The sequence below is a fragment of the Halichoerus grypus genome, chromosome 15 (genome assembly GCF_964656455.1).
Source record: "Halichoerus grypus chromosome 15, mHalGry1.hap1.1, whole genome shotgun sequence".
NCBI lineage: Eukaryota > Metazoa > Chordata > Mammalia > Carnivora > Phocidae > Halichoerus > Halichoerus grypus.
In genome coordinates this window covers 52,624,263-52,652,228 of record NC_135726.1, presented here as the reverse complement: position 1 = coordinate 52,652,228, position 27,966 = coordinate 52,624,263, and the positions used below count along the sequence as shown (strand labels likewise).

General features: G+C 56.4%; 1 protein-coding gene and 2 long non-coding RNA genes across 4 annotated transcripts; 1 reads left to right on the top strand and 2 right to left on the bottom strand.

Annotated features, from left to right (window-relative positions):
- Positions 1-119: 119 nt before the first annotated feature.
- LOC118549589 (uncharacterized) lies at positions 120-26,325 on the bottom strand. Its single transcript, XR_013444220.1, has 4 exons — positions 26,219-26,325; positions 15,407-15,605; positions 1,320-1,407; positions 120-369 (listed from the first exon to the last, which is right to left on the bottom strand). It is a non-coding gene; the product is annotated as an uncharacterized LOC118549589 (long non-coding RNA).
- LOC144380246 (uncharacterized) lies at positions 17,658-24,005 on the bottom strand. Its single transcript, XR_013444221.1, has 2 exons — positions 23,809-24,005; positions 17,658-18,070 (listed from the first exon to the last, which is right to left on the bottom strand). It is a non-coding gene; the product is annotated as an uncharacterized LOC144380246 (long non-coding RNA).
- Positions 19,829-27,966, top strand: BBC3 (BCL2 binding component 3). 2 transcript variants are annotated; one of them, XM_036114058.2, is made up of 4 exons: positions 19,829-20,151; positions 22,866-23,154; positions 24,609-24,799; positions 26,866-27,966. In XM_036114058.2, exons 2-4 carry the CDS (start codon positions 22,881-22,883, stop codon positions 26,980-26,982), a joined length of 582 nt encoding a protein of 193 aa, XP_035969951.1. In that variant the 5' UTR covers positions 19,829-20,151; positions 22,866-22,880; the 3' UTR covers positions 26,983-27,966. The 2 variants fall into 2 exon arrangements, with proteins under 2 accessions (XP_035969951.1, XP_035969955.1); XM_036114062.2 differs by lacking the exon at positions 19,829-20,151 and adding an exon at positions 20,754-20,777.

The following is a 27,966-nucleotide window of genomic DNA, read 5'->3' as shown; positions in this document are numbered from 1 at the left end:
CTCATGTGGGGGATTGGTGGGGAATCCCTCACCCCCCTGCCAGTGAAACCTTAGAGTTAGTTGTAGAAGCTTAAAATTTTCAATCGATAGAATCTTTGATTCATTCTCTAAATCTGCATTGAGTGCCAGGCTGGGGGAGGTGGGGTGCATGGAGAGGAGGGGAGTCAAGGCGATGAACAAGGCAGACCCCATCCCTTCCCTGGTGAGGGAAGGCACAAGTAAATGCGAAATAACAGGAACAGAAATGTGGGAGATACCTTGCAGAGGGGCCTCCGGGTAAGAGGTGGTGGCTGTCCAGGCAGAGAACACACAGCTGGTGCAAAGGCCCTGTGGCGAGTGAGCTTCGCGCATTCCAGGAACTGGAAGAAGCTCAGAGAGGGATCAGCTGGATTTTGTTACAGAGGCCGGGGGTTACATTCATTAACCAAAAATTCGATGTAATGAACCTATCATTACAATTGATGAAAAGTGTTGACAATTATAAGTGGGCAGACTGGATTCCCTGAGGTTGCTGGTAATTTTATCTTGTGATTTAAAACGGGAAAAAGTGGAAGTACCTGCTAATCCCTGGTCCCTTATAAGGTTACTGTTAACAGCTTTTCAAAGACCTTTTCTACATATACAACTGAATTTCTTATAACTCCCCAAATACCTGCCAAGTTCACTATATACTGCTTCAGTTCTTTATTCAGATGTTAGATCCACTCAGGGGCCTTCCTTGAAGCTGCCTGTTTGAAAATTGCAAAACCTCCCATCCCCTTTTTTCTTCCCACTCCATTTTTCCATTTTACTGTTCACCCTCTGAACTACCCAATGTCTTACTTACTTCCCTTGTTCTCTGTCTCCTCCCCTGTATCTCTCTTTTTATAACTTGCTACGTCCCCAGTGCCTCCAACAGGGCCTCATACATTAATAAGCTCTCCAAAAAAAAAAAAAAAAAAAAAAAAGTTTACAAATGGGTCAATCTTTATTATTACTATTTTTTCCCTTCTTATGAAACAAAAAGTAAAAGCATATATACTGCACTGAGATCATATATCTTTATTTTAACAATGGACGGTTGACAACCTTTAAAACTGCTATGTGATATTCCCTCCTGGAGATGGGCCATAATTCGCCCTACCTGGTCTCATGGATGTTTAAGTTGTTTTCAGATTGGGGAGATGGCCAGCAATGCTGCGTTGAAGTTCTCCAGGCACACAGCTTTGTAAGTACATGACCTGTAATCTTGCCCAAAAAGGACTCAGAATATCATGATTAAGACTACAGACTCTGAAGCCAGAAGGCCTAGGTTTGAATCTCAGCTCTGTCACTTAAACCAACCGCGTGACCTTGAGCAACGTGTGGAACTTCTCTGGACTTCAGCTTCATCTGTGAAGGAGATATTGTAACACCTTCCTACTGGATCTGTGGTGCAGAATTGAATGGATTAATGAATTAAAACACAGAAAGTGCTTGGCACGAGGCCTGAAATACTGTTAAGTTCTCAATACATGGAGACCATTATTATGGCTTCTAGGAAGACAAATTCCTGGATCAAAAGTTAATTCACATTATGACTTTTCAGTAAAAATAAACCACAGTGGACGCAGGTAGTTTAGGGCCTGAAGTGCCTACAAAGTTGGAAGCCCTCTTGAAAAAGAGAGTAAAAAAAGTATAAGACAAGAGTACCTCCCAGGGTGTTGGAGAGAGTGCTGGCTCCATTGGATGACGCATCTGGAGGCTCACGCTTCAATACCTCACAGAAAAGCCACGTCTGATACCGGCAGCTCAGCAAAGAAGCTGAGCCCACTTCACTCCCCCAAGCAAGGCCAGAGTGCATGTTTCCCCACAGCCTCGCTGACACTGTGTTTTATCACTTTTGATCTTCACCAATCTGATGGCCCAAGGGTGGTGTAGTCTGAGTCACTTCTCCCTGGCTAAAAAGTCACATTTTCGCACACATACATATATGCATATATCCATTGCTTGCAGGGGTGGAGAGAAAGAGGGATGCTGAAAAGTACAATAAGATTCTCTCTTTGCTTGTGTCTGTGTTGTTAAAAAAAAAAAAAAGTGAGGGGTGCCCAGGTGGCTGTAGGTTAAGCGTCTGACTCTTGATTTTGGCTCAGGCCATGATCTCAGGGTCATGGGATCAAGCCCCATGTTAAGCCCCACGCTCTGTGCAGAGTCTGCTTAAGATTCTCTCTCTGAGGGGCACCTGGGTGGCTCAGTCATTAAGCATCTGCCTTCGGCTCAGGTCATGATCCCGGGGTCCTGGGATCAAGCCCCGCATCGGGCTCCCTGCTCAGCGGGAAGCCTGCTTCTCCCTCTCCCACTCCCCCTGCTTGCGTTTCCTCTCTTGCTGTGTCTCCCTCTGTCAAATAAATAAATAAAATCTTTAAAAAAAAAAAAAAAAAGATTCTCTCTCTTCCCCTCTCCCTACCCCCCCTTCCTCCCCCTCTCTAAAAAAAATAAAAAGAAGGAGAAGAAGAATCCAAAGTTCAGCTAAGCTACCCCGACTGGGCAGCTCCCTGGAGCCAAGACACTGACCCAAGCCCCAGATAGTTCTGATTTCCTCGCCCCTCCCAGCCCACCAAGGAGGTGAGCGGTCTCACTATCATTTTAGAGATGAAGACACAGGCCCAGAGAGCCGATGGTGCTGGCCGTCAGTCACCCAGCTACCCAGCAGCCAACCTGGGATTTGCACCTGGGGCCCCCTGACCACAGGGATGCCATGTGGAGGACAGGTAAGAGCATGATCTCTGGGGCCAGGCTGCCGACTTCAGATCCCAGATCTGCCACCTGGGCTGTAGGACCCTGGGGAAGTTACTTAACTTCTCTGAGCTTTAGTGCCCTCATCTGTGAAATGACAATAAGAGCGCCTATCCCATCAGGCTACTGGAAGGTGTGGTGAGCTGAGTAGCGGCCCCCAAAGATGTCCACATCCTGATCCCTGGAACCTGTGAATGTTAATTTACATGGCAGGAGGGATTTTGCAAATGGGATTAAGAATCTTGACATGGGGTGGGGGGGGGTGCCTGGATGGCTCAGTTGGTTGGGTATTTGACTCTTAATCTCAGCTCAGGTCTTTTTTTTTTTTTTTAAGTTTATCTTATTTATTTATTTATTTTTTAGAGAGAGAGAGCAGGAGGGGCAGAGGGAGAAGGAGAGAGAATCCCAAGCAGGCTCGATGATCAGTGTGGAGCCCATCTTGGGGCTCAATCTCACAATCCTGAGCTCATGACCTGAGCCAAAATCAAGAGTCGGACACCTAACCAACTGAGCCACCCAGGTGCCCCTCAGTCCAGGTCTTGATCTCAGGGTCGTGAATTCGAGCCCCGCATTGGGCTCCACGCTGGGCATGGAGCCTACTTAAAAAAAAAAAAAAAAAGAATCTTGAGATGGGGCGATGATCCTGGACCATTTGGAGGGGCCCACTGTAATCCCAAGGGTCCTTATAAGAGGGAAGCAGAGGGAGATTTGACACAGAACACAGGGTGACATGTTATGTGGCCGGCACTGAAGGTGGAGGAAGGACCCACAAGCCGAGGAATGCAAAGAATACAGCTGGGAAATGTTTCAGAAAGGGACCTTTCTGAAACATTTCCCAGCTGTATTCTTTGCATTCTCCCCTAGAGTCTCCCCAGGGAGTGTGGCCATGCTACCTTGATTTGGGCCCAGGGAGGTTGCTTCTGCATCTGGGACCCCCAGAGCTGTAAGAGAACAACTATGTGTTGTTTGATGGCAGCAAGAGTCTCTTAGAACAGTGCCTGGTACACAGCAGGTGCACTTAACGGTTACTCTTTTTTTTAAGATTTATTTATTTATTTGAGAGAGAGACAGAGAGCACAGGGTAGGGGGGCGGGATTGAGGGGCACAGGGAGAGGGAGAGAGAAACTCCAAGCAGACTCCGCCCTGAGTGCGGAACCCCATGCTGGGTACGCTCTCATGACTCCAAGATCAATCAGGAACTGAGCCGAAAACAAGAGTCAGTCGCCTAACCCACGGAGCCACCCAGGCGTCCCTTAACTGTTACTCTTGTTATTACCTGAAACACCCCTGGCCAGCCCATGGCCCCTGGCGACAGGTCACAGTCACGGACGTTTGCTGCCTTATTGGTTAAAAGGCTGCTGTCTTTTCATTCACATCAGGGGCCTGACAGGCCTTGTTTATGCCCATTTTACAGAGAGGAAAACAGGCTCGCCGAGGCTCCCCTGCACAGTGGGTCACAGCCACTCCAGCGGCTGCCGTAACCAACGGCCACACACTGTGTGATTTATACCGGCAGAAGTGGGGCGCCCGGGGGGCACAGTCGGTTAAACGTCCAACTCTTGGTCTCAGCTCAAGTCGTGATCTCAGGGTCGTGGGATCGAGCCCCACATCGGGCTCTGCACTCAGCGGGGAGTCGGCTTGGAGATTCTCTCCCTACCCCCTCTGCTCCTCCCCCTGCTCGCGGGTGCTCTCTCTCTCTCTCTCAAATAAATAAAATATTTTTAAAAATTTAAAAACAGGGCACCTGGGTGGCTCAGTCATTAAGCGTCTGCCTTCGGCTCAGGTCATGATCCCAGGGTCCTGGGATCGAGTCCCACATTGGGCTCCCTGCTCCGCGGGAAGCCTGCTTCTCCCTCTCCCACTCCCCCTGCTTGTGTTCCTGCTCTCGCTCTCTCTCTGTCAAATAAATAAATAAAATCTTAAAAAAAAAAAAATTTAAAAACAGCAGAAGTGTATCTGTCACAGTTCCAGAGGCCACAAGTCTGAAATCAAAGTGTGGGCAGAGTTGCCCCTTCCAGAGGCCCTGAGGGAGGATCTGTCCCAGGCCTCTCTCCTAGCTTCTGGCGGTGGTCGGCAATTCTTCGCATTCCTTGGCTGGCACATGCATCACTCCGATCTCAGGCTGGGTCTTCACGTGGCCTCCCTCTCTGTGGCTCTGTGTCTTCTCCTTTTCTGTCTCTTCCAGGGACACCTGTCATGGGCTGTAGGGCCTCCCCTGCTCCGGGATGATTGCATCTCAAGATCCTTAATCGAAGTACATCTGCAAAGACCCTTATTCCAAAGAAGGTCACGTTCCCAGGTTCCAGCGAAGATACCTTGGGAGAAACAATTCAACCCACGACGGCGGTGGCAGGGCCAGGATTGGAACCCAGTCCCAGGTCTTGCGAGCCTTCACATGGCCCAGCCCTCCAAAGAGCCCTTCACACCAAAAGATGCTGCCCAGGACCCAATGGAGCCGATCTTAAGAAATGTTGCTCCAGGGGCGCCTAGGTGGCTCAGTCATTAAGCATCTGCCTTCGGCTCAGGTCATGATCCCAGGGTCCTGGGATCGAGCGCCGCATCGGGCTCCCTGCTCTGTGGGAAGCCTGCTTCTCCCTCTCCCACTCCCCCTGCTTGTGTCCTTTCTCTCGCTGTCTCTCTCTGTCAAACAAATAAATAAATAATCTTAAAAAGAAAGAAAAGAAATTTGGGCACCTGGGTGGCTCAGTTGGTTGGGCGACTGCCTTCGGCTCAGGTCATGATCCTGGAGTCCCGGGATCGAGTCCCGCATCGGGCTCCCTGCTCAGCGGGGAGTCTGCTTCTCCCTCTGACCCTCCCCCCTCTCATGCTCTCTCTCTCTATCTCATTCTCTCTCTCAAATAAATAAATAAAATCTTTAAAAAAAAAAAAAGAAAAAAGAAATGTTGCTCCAGCCCCGCTACACAATATTTTGGTTCCATGAAACCGACACGCTCTCCCTCATGCCTGGCTGTGGCATAGGCTATTTCTCCTGCTTGGAAACCTCTTCCTCCGGGCTCAGCGCCGATGTCACCTCCCCCAGGAAACCCGCCTTGACCCGCAGCTAGGTCGGGTGCCACTCTGCGCTGTCCCCATCCCCCCCCTGGATTCTCACATCCCAGTCCTGGCCACTCAGGTCCTCACTGCCCAGGGTCAGGTCTGTGTCCCTCACTGGACTCTGAGACCTGTGGGGGCAGGGCTGCGGTTGTCGCTGTCTCCACGGGGTCCCCAGCACTGTCCAGCACAAGCCCACGTAGTTCTCGATACAAATGGAATCACTAAAGCAACCTGGTTCTCCTAAAGCTTCTGTGTCCCCAACCCATTAGACCAGCAGGACGCAACCCCATCGAATCCCAAACGCCCTTTATGACACAAACTCAAATACCCCTTGTACTATCCTGAAATGAAATGCCTAGACAGTATGTCCTACCTACACACATCTTTTTTTTTTTTTTTTTTTTTTAAGATTTTATTCATCCAGGGGCGCCTGGGTGGCTCAGTCAGTTAAGCGTCTGTCTTTGGCTCAGGTCATGATCCTCAGGGTCCTGGGATCGAGCCCCGCATCAGGCTCCCTGCTCTGCGGGTAGCCTGCTTCTCCCTCTCCCACTCCTCCTGCTCTGTTCCGTCTCTCGCTGTGTCTCTCTCTGTCAAATAAATAAAATCTTAAAAAAAAAAAAGATTTTATTCATCCATTTGAGAGAGAACAGGAGCAGGGGGAGGGGCAGAGGGAGAGGGAGAAGCAGACTCCCCGCGCAGCGGGGAGCCAGATGCGGGGCTCGATCCCAGCACCCCGGGATCACGACCTGAGCCGAAGGCAGACGCTTAACCCACTGAGCCACCCAGGCGCCCCAATCTTTGTGGGGCTCGAACTCATGTCCCCAAGACCAAGAGTCGCATGCTCTTCCGACTGAGCCAACCAGGCACCCCTATATACATCATTTTTAGTGTAATAACCTAAATTTACCATAAGGGAGAAATTACAGAAATCGAAGGGAAGAAATTTATAATAAAGCAACACACGTGAAAATGCATTCGTACAACGACACTGGAAATCGTCAAGAAGTAGTCAAATGCTTTTGGCTCTTACAATGAATGTGTTTGAGCGTAAGAGAGTTGGAATGCTTGCTAACGGAACAACACCCTTTTGTGGTATCTGAGAATTTGAAAAAGGGCTGAGCGCGTGCGCATGCGCGTGGGTAGCCCCATCTTACGTGCTTGCCTGCATGTGGACTCTCGAATGCAGCAGCTGGACGCTGTGGTGAGCCCCTCGATAGCAGGAGTGGGGTTGCAGGGGTGACGTGATGACCCAAAATGGTGCATCACCCTTGGCTGATTTCTGAACGCAACGTAGCACAATTTTCCCTCGACGGAAGTAGTGGACTCCCTGGAAAATTCAGGATATATTGAAACCACGCAAATAACACTTTGTGTCTCCCAACAAAGGAATGTCTCAAATGCAAAGGCCTGACAAGGTCAGGTGCTGGTGAGGATGTGTGCAGCCGCGGGGACTCTCGCCCCCTGCTGGAGGGGGACACAAAATGCTCCAGCCACTGTGGGGTAACCACTTGGCAAGTTCGGCTACAGTTCGATGCGAACGCGCACCCTATGAGCCAGCAAATGAACCCCGAGGGATTGACCCAACAGAAATGCGTGCACACGTTCACCAAACGACATGTCCCGTACAAGAATGTTCATAGCAGCGGGGCGCCTGGGTGGCTCAGTGGGTGAAGCGTCTGCCTTCGGCTCAGGTCATGATCCCAGGTCCGAGGGTCGAACCCCAACTCTGGCTCCCTGCTCCGCGGCAAGCCTGCTTCTCCCTCTGCTCCCACCTGCTGATCCCCCTGTTTGTGCTCTCTCTCTCTCTGTGTCAAATAAATAAATAAAATCTTTTTTTAAAAAAAATGTTCATAGGGCGCCTGGGTGGCTCAGTTGGTTAAGCAACTGCCTTCGGCTCAGGTCATGATCCTGGAGTCCCTGGATCGAGTCCCACATCCGGCTCCCTGCTCAGCAGGGAGTCTGCTTCTCCCTCTGACCCTCCCCCCTCTCATGTGCTCTCTCTGTCTCATTCTCTCTCTCTCAAATAAATAAATAAAATCTTTAAAAAAAAAAATGTTCATAGCAGCTTTAACAGAATTGCCCCTTTTACGGGCTGATTTGTGTCCCCTCCCTGATTCATGTGTCAAAGTCCCAACGCCCCCCTACCCAGCACCTCAAAATGTGACCTAATTTGGACGTAGGCCTTTTACAGAGGTATTTCAGTGAAAATGAGGTCAGTAGGGTGGGCCCTAATCCCGTGTGACTGGTGTCCTTGTAAGAAGAGGAGATTAGTACACACGCACAGGGGAAAGCTGGGGTGAGGCCTCAGGGACAAAATAGCCATCCTTGAGCCCAGGAGAGAGGCCACAGAAGAAACTAACCCGGCCAATGCCTTGAGGTAGGACTTCTGGCCTCCAAGATTATAAGAAAAGAAAGTTTTTGTTGCTTCATGCCATCCAGCCCGGGCTACTTGGTGGTAGCCGCTCTAACTAAGCAAACTGATACCGCCCCAAATCAAAAGCAACCAGAATGCCCATCAGAGGTGCAATGGATGAACCCTCTCTACCTACGTGCCACGGCGTGGATGAATCTCATGAACATTATGCTGAGTGACAAAAGCCAGACAGACACAAAGAAGCACATACCATGTGATTCTATTGATAGGAAATTCTAGAACAGGCAAAACTCACCTCTGCTCTTAGAATCAAGGATAACGGGACACCTGGGTGGCTCAGTCGGGTAAGCGTCTGCCTTCGGCTCAGGTCAGGATCCCAGGATCCTGGGATCAAGCCCCACATCGAGCTCTCTGCTCCTCGGGAAGCCTGCTTCTCCCTCTCCCACTCCCCCTGCTTGTGTTCCCTCACTGGCTGTCTCTCTGTCAAATAAATAAATAAAATAAAATGAAAAACCAAAGAATCAAGGATAATGATGGTCCAGGGGAGGGTCTAGAAGGGGCCCCGAAGAGGTCCTGGGGGAGTTGGGGGGGGTTGTTATGTTTTATTTCTTCCCCTGGGCTGCTGACGACATGGAGTTTTACACTTGGGATTTGTGGGTTTTACAAAAGTGTGTAAGTTACGCCTTCGTTTCAACAACGTTTTAAAGAACTTTGAAAATAAAATGTGCAAGTTCAAAAAGACATCGTAAAAAGTACTTTGTGTTTGTATGTGAAATGGAGTTAAGTTCTAGCAGCAGTGCATACATAACTCTCAGACTACATGAAGATCTGGTGGGAAATTAGACCGCCAAGCGGGCCGACTTTCGCGGTGCGAGTTTCCCATCCGCCACCAGGAGGCGCTGTGGCGCACTCCTTGCCGCTTTACACGCGGGACAAGCATTCATTCAACAAACAGTCCTTGAACCATGAAAACCCTCTCTGTGCCCGGCCTCGTTCTGGTTTTCCGATCTGTGAAATAGAGATCAGAACGTACAGCTGTCCTGGAGGCGCGTCCCTGTCGCCGTGGAGCTCACTTTCTCCAAGAGGAGACAGACCATACATAGCTAAACAAATGAGTATGTTAGTAGGAGCGCTGTGGAGCAAAATAAGGCTGAGTGAGGGGACAGAGATGGTTCCGGAAGGCTTCTCTGAGGAGGTGACGTTTTTTGTTTTAAGATTTTATTTATTTGACAGAGAGAGACACAGCGAGAGAGGGAACACAAGCAGGGGGAGTGGGAGAGGGAAAAGCAGGCTTCCCGCAGACAGGGAGCCCGATGCGGGGCTCGATCCCAGGACCCCAGGATCCTGACCTGAGCCGAAGGCAGACGCTTAATGACTGAGCCACCCAGGCGCCCCAACCTACAGTGTTTAAAGAGCATTTTCTACATGGCGGCCTCACTTTTGTTACATGAATTATCTTCTAAACTCACCCCAAAGCCCTGTGCCAACCGTGCCCTTCTAACCTCCATTTTACAAAGCAGGACACTAAAGCCCTGAGATGCTGTGAGTTGCCCAAGGTCACACGACCAGCTGAGATTTGAGCCCACAGGGATCTTTCTGACTCCCAGAGCTCACTATACCACCTCTATGACAAATCTATTATAATTCTTGGTAGTATCATGCTAGGCAAGGTACTTAATCTTTTTGTGACTCAGTTTCCCTATATGGAAAACGGCGCTCGTGATAACAGGTTGTAAGGATTAAATAAGATAAGTACAGTGCCGCACACACTCTATGTTTTTGCTATTACTGCAATGATCCACTGAATCCACCAGTAGCTACTGAGCAAATTATGTAGACTCCACTTTCAAAATCTATAAATCTGAATAAATCCAGAATCCTACCACATCTCCCACCTCCACTTCCTGCCTCTCAGGATACTCATAGGATTTAACGAGGTCGTGCACACAGTAGGTGCGTCATTATTTACGATTATTATTTCTCTCAGCCCCTTCCTCCTTCCAGCTGCTCAGGCCAAAACCTGGAGTCGCCCAAACTTCTCTCTTTCCCTCACGTCCACACCCAATGCCTCAGCCAATCCCATCGGCTCCCTCTTCGATCTGACCCCACAATCACCACCCCAGCCCGAGTTAGGACAGTAGACTCCTCGCTGGGCTCCCTGCTCTCGGCTCACAGCCTGTTTCCCACGTGACCGCCAGAGGGCGCCTGTTAGAACTAAATCGGCTCACCTCCCTCAGCTCAGAACACTCCAGTGGCTCCTACCTTGTCAGAGTAAAAGCTAAAGTCTTCATCCGGATTTAACCCCCTCTCAGACCTCACCTTCCACCCCTCTCCCCTTCTTCACGCACTCCCAGCTCTTCCCAACTGCGGAGGAGCTCCTCGCCATCCTGGACAAGCCCACTCGGCCCTCAGGACCTTTGCACCTGCCCTTCCTTCTGTCTGGGCGCTCACTCCTTGCTTCCTCACCTCCTCTGGGCCTTTACTGAACTACCGCTTCCTTGGTCACCCTCGTGAATAAGACCACCCCGTGCCTGGCACAGAGGAGGCCCTCGGTAAAGCTCTGCTGAATGAATGAGTATAAGAATAAATGACCACAGACATCTTGGTGGTCATACCCATTCCCTTCTCTCCCCGTGTAAGCCCCCAGAGGGCTCCATTCACCAGCTGTGTGACCGTAGGCGGCCGACCTCAGTTCTCTGGTCTCAGTTCACCCGTTGGAAATGGAATTTAAGATGGTCTCTTCCCCAAGGGGTCGTTGTGAGGATTAAATGGGTTCATATTTGCAGCATTCATAAACTGGCGACACGACGTGGTCAGTGGCAGAGGTGGACTTTCCGCGCGGCACCTGCGCTTCCGCATTTCGCCGCTCGGGGGCAGCAGGCGCCCGAAGGATTCGCCCGCGCGGCCCGCGCGGGAAAAGGAGCGGGGGCAACTCCAGCAGAGGAAGCTGATGAAATCCAAGCCAAACTAGCAGTGAGCTCATCCCGCCCGGGCGCCTCCGGAAGCCACGGGGCCGCCTGGCCTCCGCCTGGCCCGAGCGATAAAGCTCCGGTGCTGAGCCAGGGCGGGAAGTCCTTCCTGATGTCTGCCCTGCGTGGGGCCTGCTGCCAGAAGCCTAAGCCTGCGGGGAGGGGCGAGGATGAGGTAGCGAATAGTCCCCTGGCCGTCTCCGCAGAACAAAAAGTGAATTCTGAGCATGACTGTGGGAGTGAGAGAGAAAGGGGATGGGGGGAGACAGAGACAAGAGGTGGAAGAGACAAGGGAAGGGGAGACAAAGCTGGGGAGACTGAGGCAGAGGAAGGGGAGACAGAGACAGAGAGGAGAGACAACTCGGCAAAGTCAGATGGAGGGACAGAGATGGAGAGAGACAGAGATAGGAAGAGAGATGGGGAGACAGAGAGACGCCGGGAGAAGCAGAGATGGGGAGCCGGACCCTGGAAGAGGCAGGGACGGGGTGTGGGAGACAGAGGCAGAGAAAGAGACGGCAGGGACACTGAGGCAGCGAGAGAGCAACGTGGGCAAGACGGAGCCGCGCAGAGACCTAGCGAGCGGCAGAGCTGCGGGAAGCCGAGGCACAGAGACCCGTGAGGGAGAGGGATGGAGTCCCGGGGACGGAGCTGCGGACCGTGGGCGAGCCGGCGGGGAGAGGGTGGCCCGCAGGGGCGGGCCGGGCGCGGGGTGCGGGCCCCTCCCAACCCCCCATCCCCGGGGCGGCGGCGGCGGCGGCCGAGTTACCGAGTTACCAAGTTACCGCAGGATTCGCGAGCTTCTCACTGGCGAGGCCGCAGCCAATCAGAAGGCAGCGCCGCTGTTCTCGGGCAGGAGGCCCGGAGACGCGCGCACCTTCCCCCGACACCCAGCGAAGCGCGCCGACGCACAATCGCAGCAGCTCGCACACACGCACTGTCCCAGGGACGCGCAGCATCGCCCCCACACACGCGCACCATCACCGTGACACGCACACAGACGGACACACACCAGGATCGCGCCGAGACACGCGGCATCACACGGGCACCCCAAATCTCAGTCAGCAGACACAGTCCCAGGACGCACGAGCACTGCCCAGACCCACAACCACCGCGACACACCTTACCCCAACACACAACCGCATCGCCCAGACACAGGTAGTCTCCATGACTTAGTTCCTAGGACACACAGTATCAGGGACACACACACGATCACAGTGACACCCTCATAATCCCACAGCCAGTTTATCCCAGTGACACACAAACGCAATGACACACTCAGCCACGGTGGCACACGACATTGCAGAGACACACCATCTTATTAACATAGAGAGAGTCCCATATAGAGAGACACACAACATGACCCTGACAACACAACCACAACGACACACAATTACAACGACACACATAATCACAATGACACGCAGCGTTGCACGGATGCACATACTCTCAGTAACACACAGTCCCACGGACACACAACACTTCAGATACAATGACAATGCTACACACACAATCCCACTATACACAGCACTGTCCAGACACACACGATAACAGTGACACGCATGTGCATCTTCCCCTTGACACACAGCAAAAGCACAATGGCACATACAATCACAGTGACACAACATACCCAGCACACTACACCACAGTGATGTTGCACCGATGCATCCAATCACACTAACACAAGGGTACAATGACGCAGCACTTTCACAAACATTTCTACTAACACACATCATTCCAACACATATACAGTCCCCGTGTCACACAAACACAACCGCACGGACACACACCATGTCATATACAGTCCCCGTGTTACACAAACACAATCACACGGACACACACCATGTCACCCATGCACACCAGCACACTGCACAAAACAACACAATGACACAAACAACACACAGACACACCATCACACGCACAGCACACCAGAACATCACTCAATAACACACTGACGCACAATCACGGCCACAGACACCCAATGGGACAAATGTAGCAGGCTGACACACAGCACCATCTTCCTGACACACACAGTCGACTGACACGCAAGAGCGCACTGACAGTCACACACACCCACACACGGCACCCTGGCACAAGCACCACCCTCATAGGTCAACCCTTGACACACAGCACACTGACCCAGCAGACCTCCAGAGAACTCTCCAGCACACAAACACACAGTCACACAAACACTGCCCCCATCCTTGCCCTTGCCCCAGTAAGATGTGTGCAACGTGGGATGCTGGAGGGGGTGCGTGTGCTGAGTGGGCTTGTGTGTGCGTGTGTGTGTGCTTATGCCTCCCCCTCCCGGCCCTTCCTGGGGGGGCGGGGCCATGCGGCAGCCGCTGTTACCGGGTAAACTTCCCCGCCCCCCCCAGCGCGGCCATTAGTCAACCGCCCCCAGGATGATGTCATCGCCTCATTCTGGAGGCTGAGTAATCCTCGACTCCGCCCCCCCCCAGGTACTGGGGTAAGGGCGGGCCGCACCTGGGCTCACCAGGGTCTGGAGCTAGGGGCTCTGCTCCCTGGGTCTCCCTGGGGTGGGGACTGAGGAATCTGAGCCTCTCTGGAGTGGCCTGGGGACTCACATCAGGGTCCCTGGAGGCTGGAGGCTCCCAGTCCTGGATCCCTGGTGGCCAACTAAAGGCACTGGAAAGGGGGAACTTCCAGACCTGGGGTCCAGAACATCGCACGGTCCTGGAACTGGGAAGAGCCCCCCTGTACCACTGTGAGGGGCTGGGTCACCTCGGCAGGTGTCTGGAGGGGGGGTGTCTGAGAGACTTGGGGCTTAGACTTCCGGGTCCTTGGCACTGTGAGGCTTGGTACCCTGGGGGGGGGGTGGGGGTGGCGGCGGGTGCCAGGGAGTAGAGGGAGTGGCTGTGGGGTCAGAGGCCTGGGTCCTGGGAGATCAGCAAGCTTGAGCCTGGGGAAAAGGGCTCAGAGGGGAGGGAAGCTAGCAGGTCTGCGACCTGGGTCTGGGCAGGCGGTCATCTGGATAAGTTGGGACACCGGAGGGTCTGGTGACTGTTGGGGTGGGGGAGGGGCTTCCAGTACCAATACGGGTGAGGGCCAGGATGCCCAGGTTCTCTGGGCAGCTCAGAGCCTGAGGTCCAAAGGCCCGAGTCCCTGTTTGGGGAGATGGGGGTCGGGGGTGGGGTGGGCGATGCTGCGACCTAACTTTTATATCATCAGACAGGCCTGGAATCCCCTTTTGGGGGCACCCTCAGCCCTTCTTTCCTGGGGCTGGGAAACTAACATCCCCTGGGGCGAAGGGATTCATATCTTGATGTCACAGGAGAGGGCATGCTTGGGTCCTTTGGGGAGGGCGGGGCACTTCTTATGGGGTCAGGACGCTGGGCCCTTTTCGGAGGAGTAGGGAATCCTCAGCTTCTCTTTCAAGATGCCCGAATCTTGTTTTGGGGTGGGGTGGGGTGGGAGGGATAAACAGCCCCTGCCTTCGCGGGGTCAGGACGCCCAGGTCTCCTCTGGGAGGGGAACGCTCCGTCCCTGTTTTCACAAGGCCAACTCCAGCGTACCTTCCTGGCGGGGTGGAGGCACGGGATGCGCAGCCCCTGTTTCCAGCCCATCCCAAGTGCCCATCCTCGCCCGAGAGTGCGGGGCGGGGTGGAGGGGGGATGGGACGGTGCCCAGCCCGGGTCTCACCCCAGCCGGCCGCAGGCTTGCAGGCCGTGCGCCCGGCAGCTCCCCGGGGCCCGGCTCCCCGCCCCCCGCGCCGAGGGCTCCCCCAGATCGGGGCGGGCGGGCGCGGCGGCGGCCAATGAGCGCTCTCGCCGTCTCCGGGAGCCGGGCCGGCTCTGCCCGCCTGGCATTGGGCACGCGGTGGGCAGCGGCGGGCGGGGCCTGGGGGGTCCTCGCGCCTGGTTGGGCCAGGCTTGTTGCTGGGTAACGGGGCGGCGAGTTTCCCCTGGCAACGGCGGCGGGTACCGCTCACTGGCTGGCCGGGAAGGAGGGAGGGCGCGGGCGCAGGCAGGCCCCGCAGACCCCAGCAACAGCGCGCGGCCCCCGCCCCGCCGGGGAGCGGTAACCTTCACACGCGCCGGCCGCTCGGACCCTGCGGACACCCGCGCCCCCGCCCAGCCCCCACCCGGCTCCGGTCCAGCCTCCGGGCCTGGGGGGCCGGCTGCACCGAGGAACCCAGGAGGCCCCCTCCCCACCGTGGAAAGCCAGGACTCAGGCCCTGCAGTGAAAAGTTAAGTCCTTCCCAACTCCCTCTCCCCGAGCTGCGAAATCGACTCACCCAGAATGGCAAACAAGATACTGGGGAAGGTGGTGGGTCTGCAGTAAACCAGCTGGGACGTTTATTTTCTCGAACCAACGATTCACACGGAGGCTACTCCTGCAGAGCACTGCTCTAAGTGCGTTGCAAACATAGACCCATGTAATCTTCACAGTTCATTTCGGGTCCCGCGGTGACCCTCTTTCTACAGAAAAGGAAACTGAGACAGAGAGGGAAAGCTTGCTCAAGGTCATCATTTGAACCCAGGCAGCCTGGCTCCCGAGTCTGGGTCTTTTATCACTTCACTGTGCTGAATGTCCCTCTGAGAGGCATTCATATTCACAGCTTTCTTTAAAATTATTTTGTATCATTTTTATTTTTTAAGTAACTCTATGCCCCCGACGTGGGGCTGGGGCTCACGACCTTTAGATCAAGAGTCCGGGAGAAACTGCAGGTCAAGCAAAACACACTAGTGGCTGGCCCGTGGACCCCTGGTTGGAGACCCCTGCCCCAACTTGAGGGTCTTAGCTTGAAGTCCTTATTTGGATTCTCAGAGAATCAACGGACTCCCACATTGGTAATATTCATGATGGGTAACATGTATATTAATCAACCAATAGGCCCCAGTGCCTTCTTTTTTTGACCTTCTTAGCTGCAAAATCCTATGAGGTAGGGACCTGTGCTGTCCCAACTCCAAGCTGAGGAAATTGAAGCTCAGAGGCATGACCGCTGGCCCAAGGCCACACAGCAGGTGGCAGAGCTGGGGATTCTAACTCAGACCATTTAGACCAGAGTTCAGAGCTCTGCAAGCAGGCTTTGGGGGGGATGGGCTACAGCTGTGGGGATCCTGACTAATTTCTCTTAGCCGACTCTCCACAACAAGGAATCATCCGGTCCCAAATAGAGGAGGTTGAGAAACCCTGGTCTATGCCAAGTATGACACCACCACCACCAACCCTCCCCCTCCACCACCACCCCCTCCCCCTCCACCACCCCCTCCCCCTCCTCCTCCACCACTCCACCACCGACCCCTCTCGTTTTCTCTCCACCTTGTCTCTCCCTCAGTCTCTTTCTGACTTTCTCCACTTCCCTGAGCTGAGTCTTCCTGTCTCTCTGTTTGTGTCTCTTTTTACCTCTGTTTCTCACCCTCCATCAGAGGTGTGGGTGACCCCTCCAATCTTAAGAGACCCTTGTCCCCCCCCCAAAAAAAAGAGGCCCTTGTCCCCTATCCAGGGGAGCATGGACCAGAGGCAGGGTTGGAAGGAGGCCCAGAATGCTCTTCCAGGAACTTAGAGACGAGGGAGTCCCTTGGTCCCTCAGGAGATAGAGGTGGGGAAATGCAGGTGGGGCCTTCTTCCCTGTGCCCCTAGGGCAGAGGTCTCAAAAGGGCAGCCCTCGAGCTAGTCACAAACGTTCTTATTTCTTTGCCCACACAGCGTTTATTCTGGAGTTTGTATGCTTCTAGAAGGAAAACAAAAACACAAAAGAATCTTGCTTGGGGTGGTGTACGCGCATTGACACACATGGCGGACGTTCGTCACAACTCACCAGACTGTGCACTTAAAAAGAGAGAACTTCATCACGTGTAAATATATCTCAATAAAGTGAAGTAAAAAACAGTAAGATCTGTGATTTCACGATGCATGGTGTGCTCCAGTTAGCCCCGGCCCCCACCACTCCCTGTGGTGTGACACTGGACTCGTTTCTCTCATTTATTTGATCATGGCCCTTGAGGTTGAGCCCCCTGGTCCGGGGTGATAGGATGCCAGAATTTGTAACAGGATCTGGACTAGACAGTGGGAAGGATTGTGACTGGTGACAATGCTTATGGCCTGGTAAAACTCTTGGCCCACACCTCTACCCACCAAGCCAGATTCCTACCATTCTTCACACTCATCCCCCCCGCCCCCCCAGGACACTCCAGCACACTGGTTTCCTGGTGTCCAGTCTTAGATTGGGCAGCCGGAGAGCACAGACCCACGAGTAAGGGGTGAGCTAGCCCAGGGCTGGGGCCTGTCTCTCAGCTTCATCAGTGCTAGGCACAGAGCAAACACCCACAATAATTACTTTTTTTTTTTTTTTAAGATTTTATTTATTTATTCATGAGAGACAGAGAGAGAGAGAGGCAGAGGGAGAAGCAGGCTCCCAAGGAGCAGGGAGCCCGATGCAGGACTCGATCCCAGGACCCTGGGATCATGACCTGAGCCGAAGGCAGACGCTTAACCATCTGAGCCACCCAGGCGCCCCTCACAATAATTAGTTATACTAGTGATAATAGCTACCATTTATTAGGTGCTCACTCCGTGTCAGACAATGCACTCAGTGACTTCCATGCATGATCTCATTTCATAAATGTCCAAAGCAGCATCTCTCACACACCTTTAAACTTGGTCTACAGTCAGAAATACACTTTCTCCGTGACCTGATACACTGTGTATGAGCAATGTTTTCACAAAACAGTATTTTCTTTGACTTCATGATTTTTTTTAAAGGATGTTCTCTTTTGTATTTTTGTTTTTTTAAAGTCTGGTCAAGAGCCCCTCAAGTCGCAGGTAGAAGGATTGACAAGAAAGGGGCACCAGGGGAGTATCGGGGGTGACAGAAATATTCCAAATCTTGCTCGGGGTGGTGTACACGCATTGACACACACGACGGACGTTAGTCACAACTCACCAGACTGTGCACCTAAAAAGAGAGAACTTCATTACGTGTAAATATATCTCAATAAAGTGAAGTAAAAAACAGTAAGATCCACAAAAGTGATTTCACGATGCATGGTGTGCTCATGACCCACAGTTTGAAAAACACTGGAAGGAAAGAAGGGGGGAATGAATGAATGAGGGAAGGGAAGGAGGGAGGGAGGCTGAATTAGTCCCCAGTATGTAAGTATATACGTATGTATGTATGTATGTATGTATATTCATTTATTCATTTATTACATAAGTAAGTAAGTTAAGTAGTAAGCTCTACACCCAATGTGGGGCTTAACCTCAGGACCTGGAGACCAAGACTCACATGCTGTACAACTGAGCCAGCCAGGCGCCCCCAACTCCCCAGTATTTAAAGTAGGGAGATTTCACAGGAGATGTGCACTTCCAGCTTCTCTTGGGAAATGGAGGGATCTGGCGCCGGAGGGAAACCAAGTCTGAGAACCTGGAGAAGCCCCGTTTTGCTCAGATCTGGCATTCCTTCTCAGCCAGCCCAGTGCTGGGTGCTCAGATGACTCGCCCTGTGGTGACGTGGTTCGGCTAGGGGTGTGACATCGTGGGAATGGAAGGTGCAGACCAAGGAGCCAGGGCTCCTGAGTCCTGGGGGAGGGAAGGCTATGGGGTCACCAAGTCCAAGCAAGGGAAAGAGTGGCAAGGAGAAACAGAAAGGGAAGTGAAAGCCAGGAGGCAGGGTGCGAGCACGTCAATGCAGGGGCTGCCCGGGCATGTCCTGTCAGGTCCTAGGGGTTTCCTTCTTGCCCTGAGTCCCCCGCCAGATTTGTGGCGAGTGTGGCCAGGTGTGCTTGCTCCAGAGTGTGTCCCCGTCAGTGGGCCAGTTACCAGGAACCTGTTACAGGTGTGCTTTGTGACTGTGCTGGGGGGTCAGTTTTTGTTTATGTCTGACTTGATCTGTGTCCGTGAGGGTCAGTTTCTGACAGTTGTAATGTGTCTGCTGTGAACTGGCGTGCGTGCGTGCGTTTGTGTGTGTCCCTGTAGGAGGGTCACCTAGATCAAGCTGTGTGTACAGGCGTCCCTGTGACAGGTGTGTGTGTGTGTGTGTGTGTCCTGAGAAGCTCTCAGCCTCAGCCCGTGACTGCGTGTGTGCTGGGGGTACCTTCCCCGTGGCAATGTTTGTGAACACAGTTTGTGGGTCCCCGTGTGCTCATCAGTGTGGGTGTTTGTGCAACACAGCCCCCTCCCCCTCTCCCTTCCTCAGTCGGCGTGTCCCTGGGGCCGTCTCAGCGAGCCGGTCTCTGTGTTTGTGCCTGGGTGCGTGAGCGTGTGCCCCAGTCAGCGTGTGAGTTTGCACATCCACGCCCCGGTCCAGGGTGTGCATTTGTGCGAGTGTGGCCGAGTGCCTGTGAGTCGGCTTGTCGCCGTGGCCCTGTCAGCACGTGACTTTGTGTACCCTGGAGCGCCAGTCGGTCAGTCTGCGTACACGTCTCTGCGCGTGTGTCTGTGGGTCCCAGTCAGTGTGTCAGTGTGTCAGCGTGTGTGTCCGGCTGTCCCGCCGGCCCGGCAGCCCGCGTCCGCACGCCTCGGTCCTCCCCGCCGCGGGCCGGGCCCTGCCCCGCCCCCGGCTGCAGGGAAACCCCCGCGCGGAGGTAGGGGGGCGCGGCGCGCGCCTGCAAGTCCCGACTTGTCCGCGGCGGGCGGGCGGGGCCGTGGCGTCACGCGGGGGCGGGGCGTGGGACCCGCCGGGCGGGGGCGGGGCGGGGCGGGGCGGGGCGGCCGCCGAGCGGGCCGGGGATCCGCCGGGCGGCCTGAGACGCGGCGCGAGCCACATGCGAGCGGGCGCCTGGCGGCGGCGGCGACCACGGCGGCGACGGCGGCGGCGGCAGCAGAATCGGCGGCGGCGGCCACGACGCGGACACGCCTGCAGCCTGAGCGGGAGCAGCGGCAGCCACAGCCACAGCAGCCGCCACTGCAGTTAGAGCAGCAGTAGCCGCCGCCGCAGCAGCAGCCGCCGCAGCGAGCGGCGCTCGGCGGGCGCGCCCTCTCGAAGGAAGCCGCCCGCCCCCCCATCACCGCCCCCTCCGGCGTGTTCATGCCCCCGGGGTGAGTGTGCGCACCCCCAGTGCCCGCCGGCCGCGATTGGCCAGGCCGGGTGGGCTCCCTGGAGGAGGTGGCAGGAGTGCGCTGGGAGAGCAGTGGGGGCGCGCTGCATCCCCACACCGTGCCTCCCTCTCTCCCCACCCTCTATCCCACGAACGACCCTGGGTTAGGGTCGCTGGGCGGGAGGCACTAAGGGTCCAGGAGCGCAGGTGCCTCAGCGGTCTGGCGGGTTTGTTTACAAACAATGGGGTGCGGGCTCGGCAGCGCCCCCTGGCGGCCAGTGCGGGCCCGGGGAAGTGAGTCGACCCCGACTGCCCCGGCCTCCGCAGTCCCGGAGGGGCGCGCGCGGGGTGGGGGGGCGGCTTGTAGGGGCGGCCACACCCCAGGCGCGCGCCCGCTGGGGGCGGCGACAGGGGGCGGCTCGCGGGCCGTGGAGTCTGCGGCTCCTGCGGGCGGGGGCTGCGCCCCAGCAACAGCCGGTTATTGGCCCCTCGTTCTCCTGGCGGGCGGGGCAGGCGCACGTGGCGGCGGCGGGGTGGGGGGGGTGCTGTGACAGCAGAGGGGGGCGTCTGGGCCCGCCGTGGGAGCGCGCGTGTGCGGGGTTGTGGATCTGCAGGTGTCTCGCCTGGGTGTGTGCGTGTGTCTGGCTCCGAGTTTGTGCTGGGGTCTGCAGGGGGTGGTGGTGTCCGTCCAGGGGAATGTTGGGGCTGCGGCCCGTCGGGGTGTGTGCTTGAGTCCCCATGTGTGTTTGTGTGAGGTTCTGTCTGTGCATGCCGTGCCCGAGGGGCGGGTGCTGTTTATGTGTGGTGTACCTGTGTGTGTGTGTGTGTGTGTTGTGTGCTCTGTGAGAGTTGTCTGTGTGTGCTGTTTGGGGGTGATTCTCTGGGTCTGTGTTGCCTGCGTGGGCTCCAGTGTGTGGTTGGAGTGTTTGTGTGTTGCTTGAGTGAGCTGTGTCTGAGGGTCTCTATGTGTGTGTCTTGCCCGATGTGCTGTGTTTGTGTGTGCTTGTGTGTCCTGACTGTGTGTGTACTGTCTGTGTATATCTCCAGGGCATGGGTCTCAGCTAAGCGTTTGTGATGGTGTGCCTGCTGAATGCAACCTCTGTTTTCTGTCCAGGTGCGTGTGTGAGTTCTGTGTGTGTGTGTGTGTGTGTGTGTGTGTGGTGGGGGGGTGTCTCGGTCTGTGTTTGGCTTGTGTGTCTGGCATCCGCGTCTGGGAATTGAGGATCTCAGCTCTGTGGGGTCTGTGCAGTGGTCAGTGGGTGTTGCTGGCAGCCTCTTGTAGTGTGGGGCTGTGTCTGAGCCTGTGTGTGTGTGTGTGTGTGTGTGTGTGTGTGTGTGTTGGGTCTGAGGGGCTTGTCTCTGTGATCCGCTGGCTCATGTGTGTCATGTGGGCTGCGTGTGTGGAGTGTTTATGTCAGTCACGTGAGACCAGTGTTTTCTGTGGGTGCTCTAGGTGTGCGCGCCGCCACCGCTGTGTGGGATTAGAGTTCGCTGGGTGTGTGCGTGTGTGTCCGGGGCTGACAGTTGGTGATGGTGTTTTGAGGTTGGCGGAGGAGGGTGAGTTGATGTCTGCTCTTTTGCGTCTGTGTGTCGTTGCTGGTGTGTGTGGTGATGCATCTGGGTCTGATGACAGGAGTCCGTGTGTGCCCACTGTACATGTGTCCTGGGGTCTGAGAGTTGGTGACCGGGGGGGGGGCGGTTTCGGGTGTGTTGGCCTGCGTGTGTCCATGGATGTCCGTTTGGTGTTGATATTTGTGTAAGTCCTGAGGTGTGCAGGTCTGACCTCGTGGGTGTGTATGTGGGGGGGGAGGGGCATGTGTGTCGGAGAAGTGTGCCTGTGCCCAGGTAGTGTGTTTCTGTGTTTGTGATGGCTGCATTGTGTGTGTGTGTGTCCACGGGCATGCATATCCACAGCGGGTAAGCGTGTGAGGTTCGGACAGTTCGTATATGTGTACGCACGGGGATGGGGGGGTGGGTTGTGGCAGTCAGTCTGCATTGTGTATACACTCTTCTCATGGTCTGTGGGTATGGGTATGTCCACGTTTTGGTCGGGGTGTGTGTGTGTGTGTGTGTGTGTCCTGTATTGGGTAGCACTATCAGAGACTGGAACCATTTCTGTGCAAATGGGAGATGAGGGGGGAGGTCAGGCTGGCCAGTCCTGAGTGAGTCCTTCCATGTGTGACATGTACCCTTCGCACCTCCCCCCCCACAACTCGTCTTTGCCATTTGGGTCCCGCATGAGTCCCTGTGTGTGCGCATCACTGTGTTCCGGAAGTTAGCCCCACCAGCCCATGCCCTGGGTGACTCCCAGGCTGGGTGAGTTTGTGTTTTGAGGCTGTCTCCCCTCCTGCACACACACACCTGACAGACTCCTCCATCTGGGTCCTGTGTGAGCCCTTGGGCTTGCTGTGAGAGCCGTCCTGTGCCTCCTTCCTTGTCCGTCGTGTGCATGGGAGGCTGTCCCCACCTGGGCGGCCCTGCGTCAGACCGTCGGTGGGCATGTGTCTTGTGGGGCCATCACACCCGCCTACAGTGTCCCATCTGGGCCCTGTTTGTTGTGGGAGCCTTCCCTGGGCTTCCCTGCCCCCCAGATGTGGTGATAGCTGTGTGCAGGAATGGGGGTGTCCTGTGTACCCCAGGTAGGGTGTGTGTATTGTGGGGCCCTGGTGCCCCCGGCACTGCCCGGCTGACCGCACCTCTCCCCCTGTCCTGCAGGCCCCAGGGAGCGCCATGGCCCGAGCACGCCAGGAGGGCAGCTCCCCGGAGCCCGTAGAGGGCCTGGCCCGCGACGGCCCGCGCCCCTTTCCCCTCAGCCGCCTGGTGCCCTCGGCCGTGTCCTGCGGCCTCTGCGAGCCCGGCCTGCCCGCCGCCCCCGCCGCCCCCGCCCTGCTGCCCGCTGCCTACCTCTGCGCCCCCACCGCCCCGCCCGCCGTCACCGCCGCCCTGGGGGGCCCCCGCTGGCCTGGGGGTCCCCGCAGCCGGCCCCGAGGCCCGCGCCCCGACGGTGAGTGCCGCCCCACGCCGGCGCCCCGGGATGATGGGAGCCAGGAAAGAGACACTGAGGAACTGGAGAAGTGGGAGCGAGTGGGGGGAGGTGGCGAGCCGGCCGGGCCACAGGGAGGGTGTGGCCAGTGTGGTCTTTGTGTTGCAAGAAGCAGGAAGACGGAGTGGGAGGCCGGGGGTGGGGGGAGGCCGAGTGGGAAGTCCCTCTTGGAATCTGACTGCAGTCCCCGAGTTGCAGCCCACGGCCTTTTCCGGGCCCGGGGCAGCAGCTGTTTCCCAGCCCCCCTCCCCTAGTCTGGGTCTCCTTAACCTCCCCGAGGACTGTAGTTGGAGAGAGCGTGGGCAGAGCGAGAGGACTGTCACTTCAGGACTTGGGGGGGGGGGCGGTTGGCCTTTTGCCTTTATCTGCATCTCTGGCCAGGGCCGCCCCTCTCCGCAGTCCGGGAGGAGGAAGGAGAGGGGGAGGGGCCATTGTGTGGGGAAAGTGGGGGTGGGGGAGGCGAGAGTGGGAAAGTGAGTCCTGGGGAGGGAAGGGTTAAAGGTCCCCTGCCGGATGGGCTGTTAACCCTGTGGTGCCCTGCTAGCCCCATCCCGGCGAGCACGCTCGGTGGCAGGGAAGATTGTCCTGCTCTCCCTCTCCACCCCAACCCCTCACCTTGTCCCTGGAGCCCACGGAGGGCAGAGGAGAGAAAACTTCCCCGGCTGGGTTCCCTGGCAGCGGGGGCAAGAGGGGCCCCGATTTCAAGACCACAGGCCTAGGTGTGGAAACTGAGGCCCCGATTTTAGGCCTTAGGATCCCTCTCACCAGGACCTGGTGTGACTGGAGGGAGGCAGAGACTGCGGGGCGGCTCAGAAGGGGGTGGGGCAGGAAGGCATCTCCCGAATCTCAGCCCCTCAGGGCCCGGGCTCGCTCGGAGGCAGCCAGTCTGGCCTTCTGGTCTCCGTGCCCCTGCCACATCCGGGGGTGTGGCTTCACTGTGGTTGGACACCAGAGGGCAGGAGACCTGAGGCTTGTGACTGGGTGTAGTCAGTCGCCGTATCCCTATGTGACCTTGGGCCACTTCTTAGGGTGGGCCTCAGTTTCCCCATCTGTTAAATGGAGTCGGCAAAATTTGGTCCCGTTTTGGAATAGTTGGGTCGGATAAGAGGGAGGACTTCCAGACTAACACGGGTAGTGGGGTGGTAGCTGGCTAGGCAGGTAACCCCCAGAGAGGCCTCCTCAGGACCTCTTCATGCTTTCTGGTGCCTGGGGAGCAGAAGCTGAGAAATCTGGCTTTAGGAGGGGAGAAACGGAATCGGTAGAAATGAGGCGGGGAGCAGAAAGGAAATCGGGAGGCTGGAAAAGGGAGAAGCGGGCCCTGGCTAATTGGTCCCTCGGGGCCACCTCAGGGCCTACAAGGGGTGGCGGGTGCTGACCACGCCCCCTCCCTCCCCCGCGCCCCCGTCTTTTCCCAGGTCCTCAGCCCTCACTCTCGCCCGCGGAGCAGCACCTGGAATCGCCGGTGCCCAGTGCCCCGGGGGCCCTGGCGGGCGGCCCCACCCAGGCAGCCCCGGGAGTCCGGGGGGAGGAGGAGCAGTGGGCCCGGGAGATCGGGGCCCAGCTGCGGCGGATGGCGGACGACCTCAATGCGCTGTACGAGCGGCGGGTGAGTGCTGGGGGCGGGGTAGACGGCAGGTGGGACTTCCCGCCCGGGAGGGGGCTGCGGGCGGGCCCCGCCAGATGTGCGGCAGCTGCTGCCCGGCGCGGCGGGGTCGCGCTGGGGACAGGCAGGTGGGAGGGGCGGCGGGCCCGCGGACCTGCCGAAGGGCCCGCGCCGCGGCTGGCACAGGCCGGGCGAGGGCCGGGGCTGCCTCGAGCGCCGCGGCGCGCCCGGGGCCCGCGGCCGCGGGGACTGAGGGCGGCGCTCGGCGGAGCGGCTCATATATCCCGGGCTATTTATAGCCGGTGAGTCAGCAGCGGCGGCGCGGCCGCACCCGCCCCTCCCACCCGCCGGCGCGCGCGGGCGCAGCGCGCCATACAGCTTCCCGGGCGGCGGGGGGCGGGCCCTGGAGCCCCGCCCCCGCGGGAGGCCCCGCCCCAGCCCACGCCTCGGCCTCTCGTTAAAAGAAAATCTTTGAAGCCTATGGCTTAGAACAGAGAATAACAAATATCAGGGCGCCGACCACCCAGCTCTGTCCAATCTGAACATTACACCCGCAGTGCTTGCTTATGGAAAGAAACACAAAACCCGGATGTTGTCAAGCCCCTGTTCTCCTCCCCGACCTTCTCCTCTTCCCCCTTTCCAAAGGACCTCTCAAGTGGGCATGTCCCATGACTCCGCAGGTGTTGATTCTTTTACTACCTATTTATCAGGCCACAGACAATGCTTAGGTTTGCGGGATGTTTTTGGCTGCATATACGTGGTGTGGTGTGTCCCTATCCAAACTTTTTCCCCCTGTATTAGGCTTTGAGATTGATCCATGTGGGCAAAGCAGCTTGTAGTTCCTGCATTTCCCCTGCTATGTAGCATTCTATTGGATCAACACATAGTATCCTTGTTCATTTTCTCATTGATGAATATTTAGGATTAAAAAAAAAAGAATGCTTCAAATTTCATTGGCTTGGGTTTTTGTGTGTTTTTTTGGGGGGGGGTTGTCTCTTTCCAATGATGCACATCTGCGGTGCACTTGTGTGTACCTCTGGAGTAGATACCTGGGTGCTCTGCCCACCTCAGCTTTACTAGATGGTTGCTAGCTTGCTCACAGAGAGGACTGTGCCGGGCGGCACCCCTCAGCAGTGAGACATTGGCAGGCTTTCCAACTAATGCCATTCTGACGTGCCTGCCCCCTTTGCTACCTCCTGGCTGCAAGAGTTGGTGGGGAGTGATGAGAGGGTGGGGATTGGTACAAGGCATCCCACAGCCTGGCACCCACTAGGATCATCAGGATGGTTTATTTGACTTTGTTCTTATCTGTCAGAAGAGTTTCTCATCCTTTCACGGGGATGAGACTAGGTGGGCCCTGCTTATTAGCAGCGGGCCTGGCCATGCACTCAGGATAGGGGGTGGGAGAGTGCTACAGCTTACCTTTAATTCCTACTGGTGGGAAGTCTTTTCTTCTATGTGGCTTCCTTCGTTCTCACTTGCCTAGCAATTTGGAACTGAGAGGGTCCTAGAGGCCACCCCAAGCCTTCATCCTGTTGCTGGAAAGAGGGCAGGGGTTAGCTTTGCCTGGATATATTTCTGTGCAGCCTCAGCACAGAAGGTGAACTGTGGTTCCCAGGGCCTGTCCTTCCACAGATCGTTCTAGAATCACTGAGACTATGGGCTCCCCGCTCCCTTCTCTCTCACTTCCCAGCCTTTGAGGGGAGGGCAGGACAGGGCGCCATCCAGCCTCCCCCACCCCCGCAACCCCCCAGCCCTGGCTGACTTTGGTTGGGAGACTAGGGGAGCACTTGCTGGGCGCAGGCACTGTGCTGAGGGCATTCGGTCCGCATCCTCTCCATCCTGTTCTGTTCTAGATGAGGTCGCTGTCCTCGAGGTGACGACGTGGGCCCAGGTGGTGGGAGGAGCTGGGATTTGGACCCAATCAGCAGTAATAGTACCTACTGCTGAGGGTTGGGGGAGAATGTAGGACCGTGCCTCCCTCCTCGCTGCCCTTGGGCCTAACCACCCACGCGCCCAGGTCCCCCTGTGGCACACTCACTCTGACTTCCTCTTCTCCCTCTCCCTAGAGACAAGAGGAGCGGCAGCGACACCGCCCCTCACCTTGGAGGGTCCTGTACAATCTCATCATGGGACTCCTGCCCTTACCCAGGGGCCGCGGAGCCCCGGAGATGGAGCCCAATTAGGTGCCTGCAGCCGCCCGGTGGACGTCAGGGACTTGGGGGGCAGGACCCTCCCACCTCCTGATGCCCTGGCCAGCGCGGGGGACTTTTTCTGCACCATGTAGCATACTGGACTACCAGCCCTGCCTGTCCCAGGGGCAGGCCAGGGCAGCCACTCCAGCCCCAGCCCCGGCCTAGCCTGGGTGCACTGATGGGAGATGTGGACTCCTGGGTCCCTGGCTGGGAAGCCAGGGGAGAGAGGGCTGACGGACTCAGCGTCTGAAGGCAGCGGTGACGGAGAGGGTGGGGATGGAGCCGCCCGCCTCTGCCGCCCACCACCATCTCAGGAAAGGCTGCTGGTGCTGGCTGCCCGTTCCAGCTGCAGGGGTGACACTGGGGGGAGTCTCCCTCCCAGTGCTCCTTCACTTTGGGCCTGGCCTCAGGCCCCTGGTGCTTCCCCCCCTCCTCCTGGGGAGGGGGCCCGTGAAGAGCAAATGAGCCAAACGTGACCACTAGCCTCCTGGAGCCAGAGAATGGGGTGGGTCTGATGGCTGCCCCAGCCCAGCGCCCAGCCATCTTCCCTGAGCCAGCCGGCGGGTGGTGGGCATGCCTGCCTCACCTTCATCTGGGGGTGGCCAGGAGGGGCCCAGACTGTGAATCCTGTGCTCTGCCCGTGACCACCCCCCGCCCCCATCAATCCCATTGCATAGGTTTAGAGAGAGCACGTGTGACCACTGGCATTCATTTGGGGGGTGGGATATTTTGGCGGAAACCGCCCCAGCCTTAGTCCCCAGGGCGAAGCGCTGGGGGGAAGACGGGGAGTCAGGGAGGGGGGGAAATCGCAGAAGAGGGAGGAGTCTGGGAGCGGGGAGGGAAGGCCCAGCCTGTAAAATACTGTATATGCGCTGCTGTAGATACCGGAATGAATTTTCTGTACATGTTTGGTTAATTTTTTTTGTACATGATTTTTGTATGTTTCCTTTTCAATAAAATCAGATTGGAACAGTG

Bases quoted from the DNA above. Each gene is read 5' to 3' on its own strand.
- BBC3 (XM_036114058.2), top strand. From the start codon at position 22,881: ATGGCCCGAGCACGCCAGGAGGGCAGCTCCCCGGAGCCCGTAGAGGGC. The intron at 23,155-24,608 runs GTGAGTGCCGCC...GTCTTTTCCCAG, and splicing joins CCGAGGCCCGCGCCCCGACG to GTCCTCAGCCCTCACTCTCG. The intron at 24,800-26,865 runs GTGAGTGCTGGG...CCCTCTCCCTAG, and splicing joins ATGCGCTGTACGAGCGGCGG to AGACAAGAGGAGCGGCAGCG.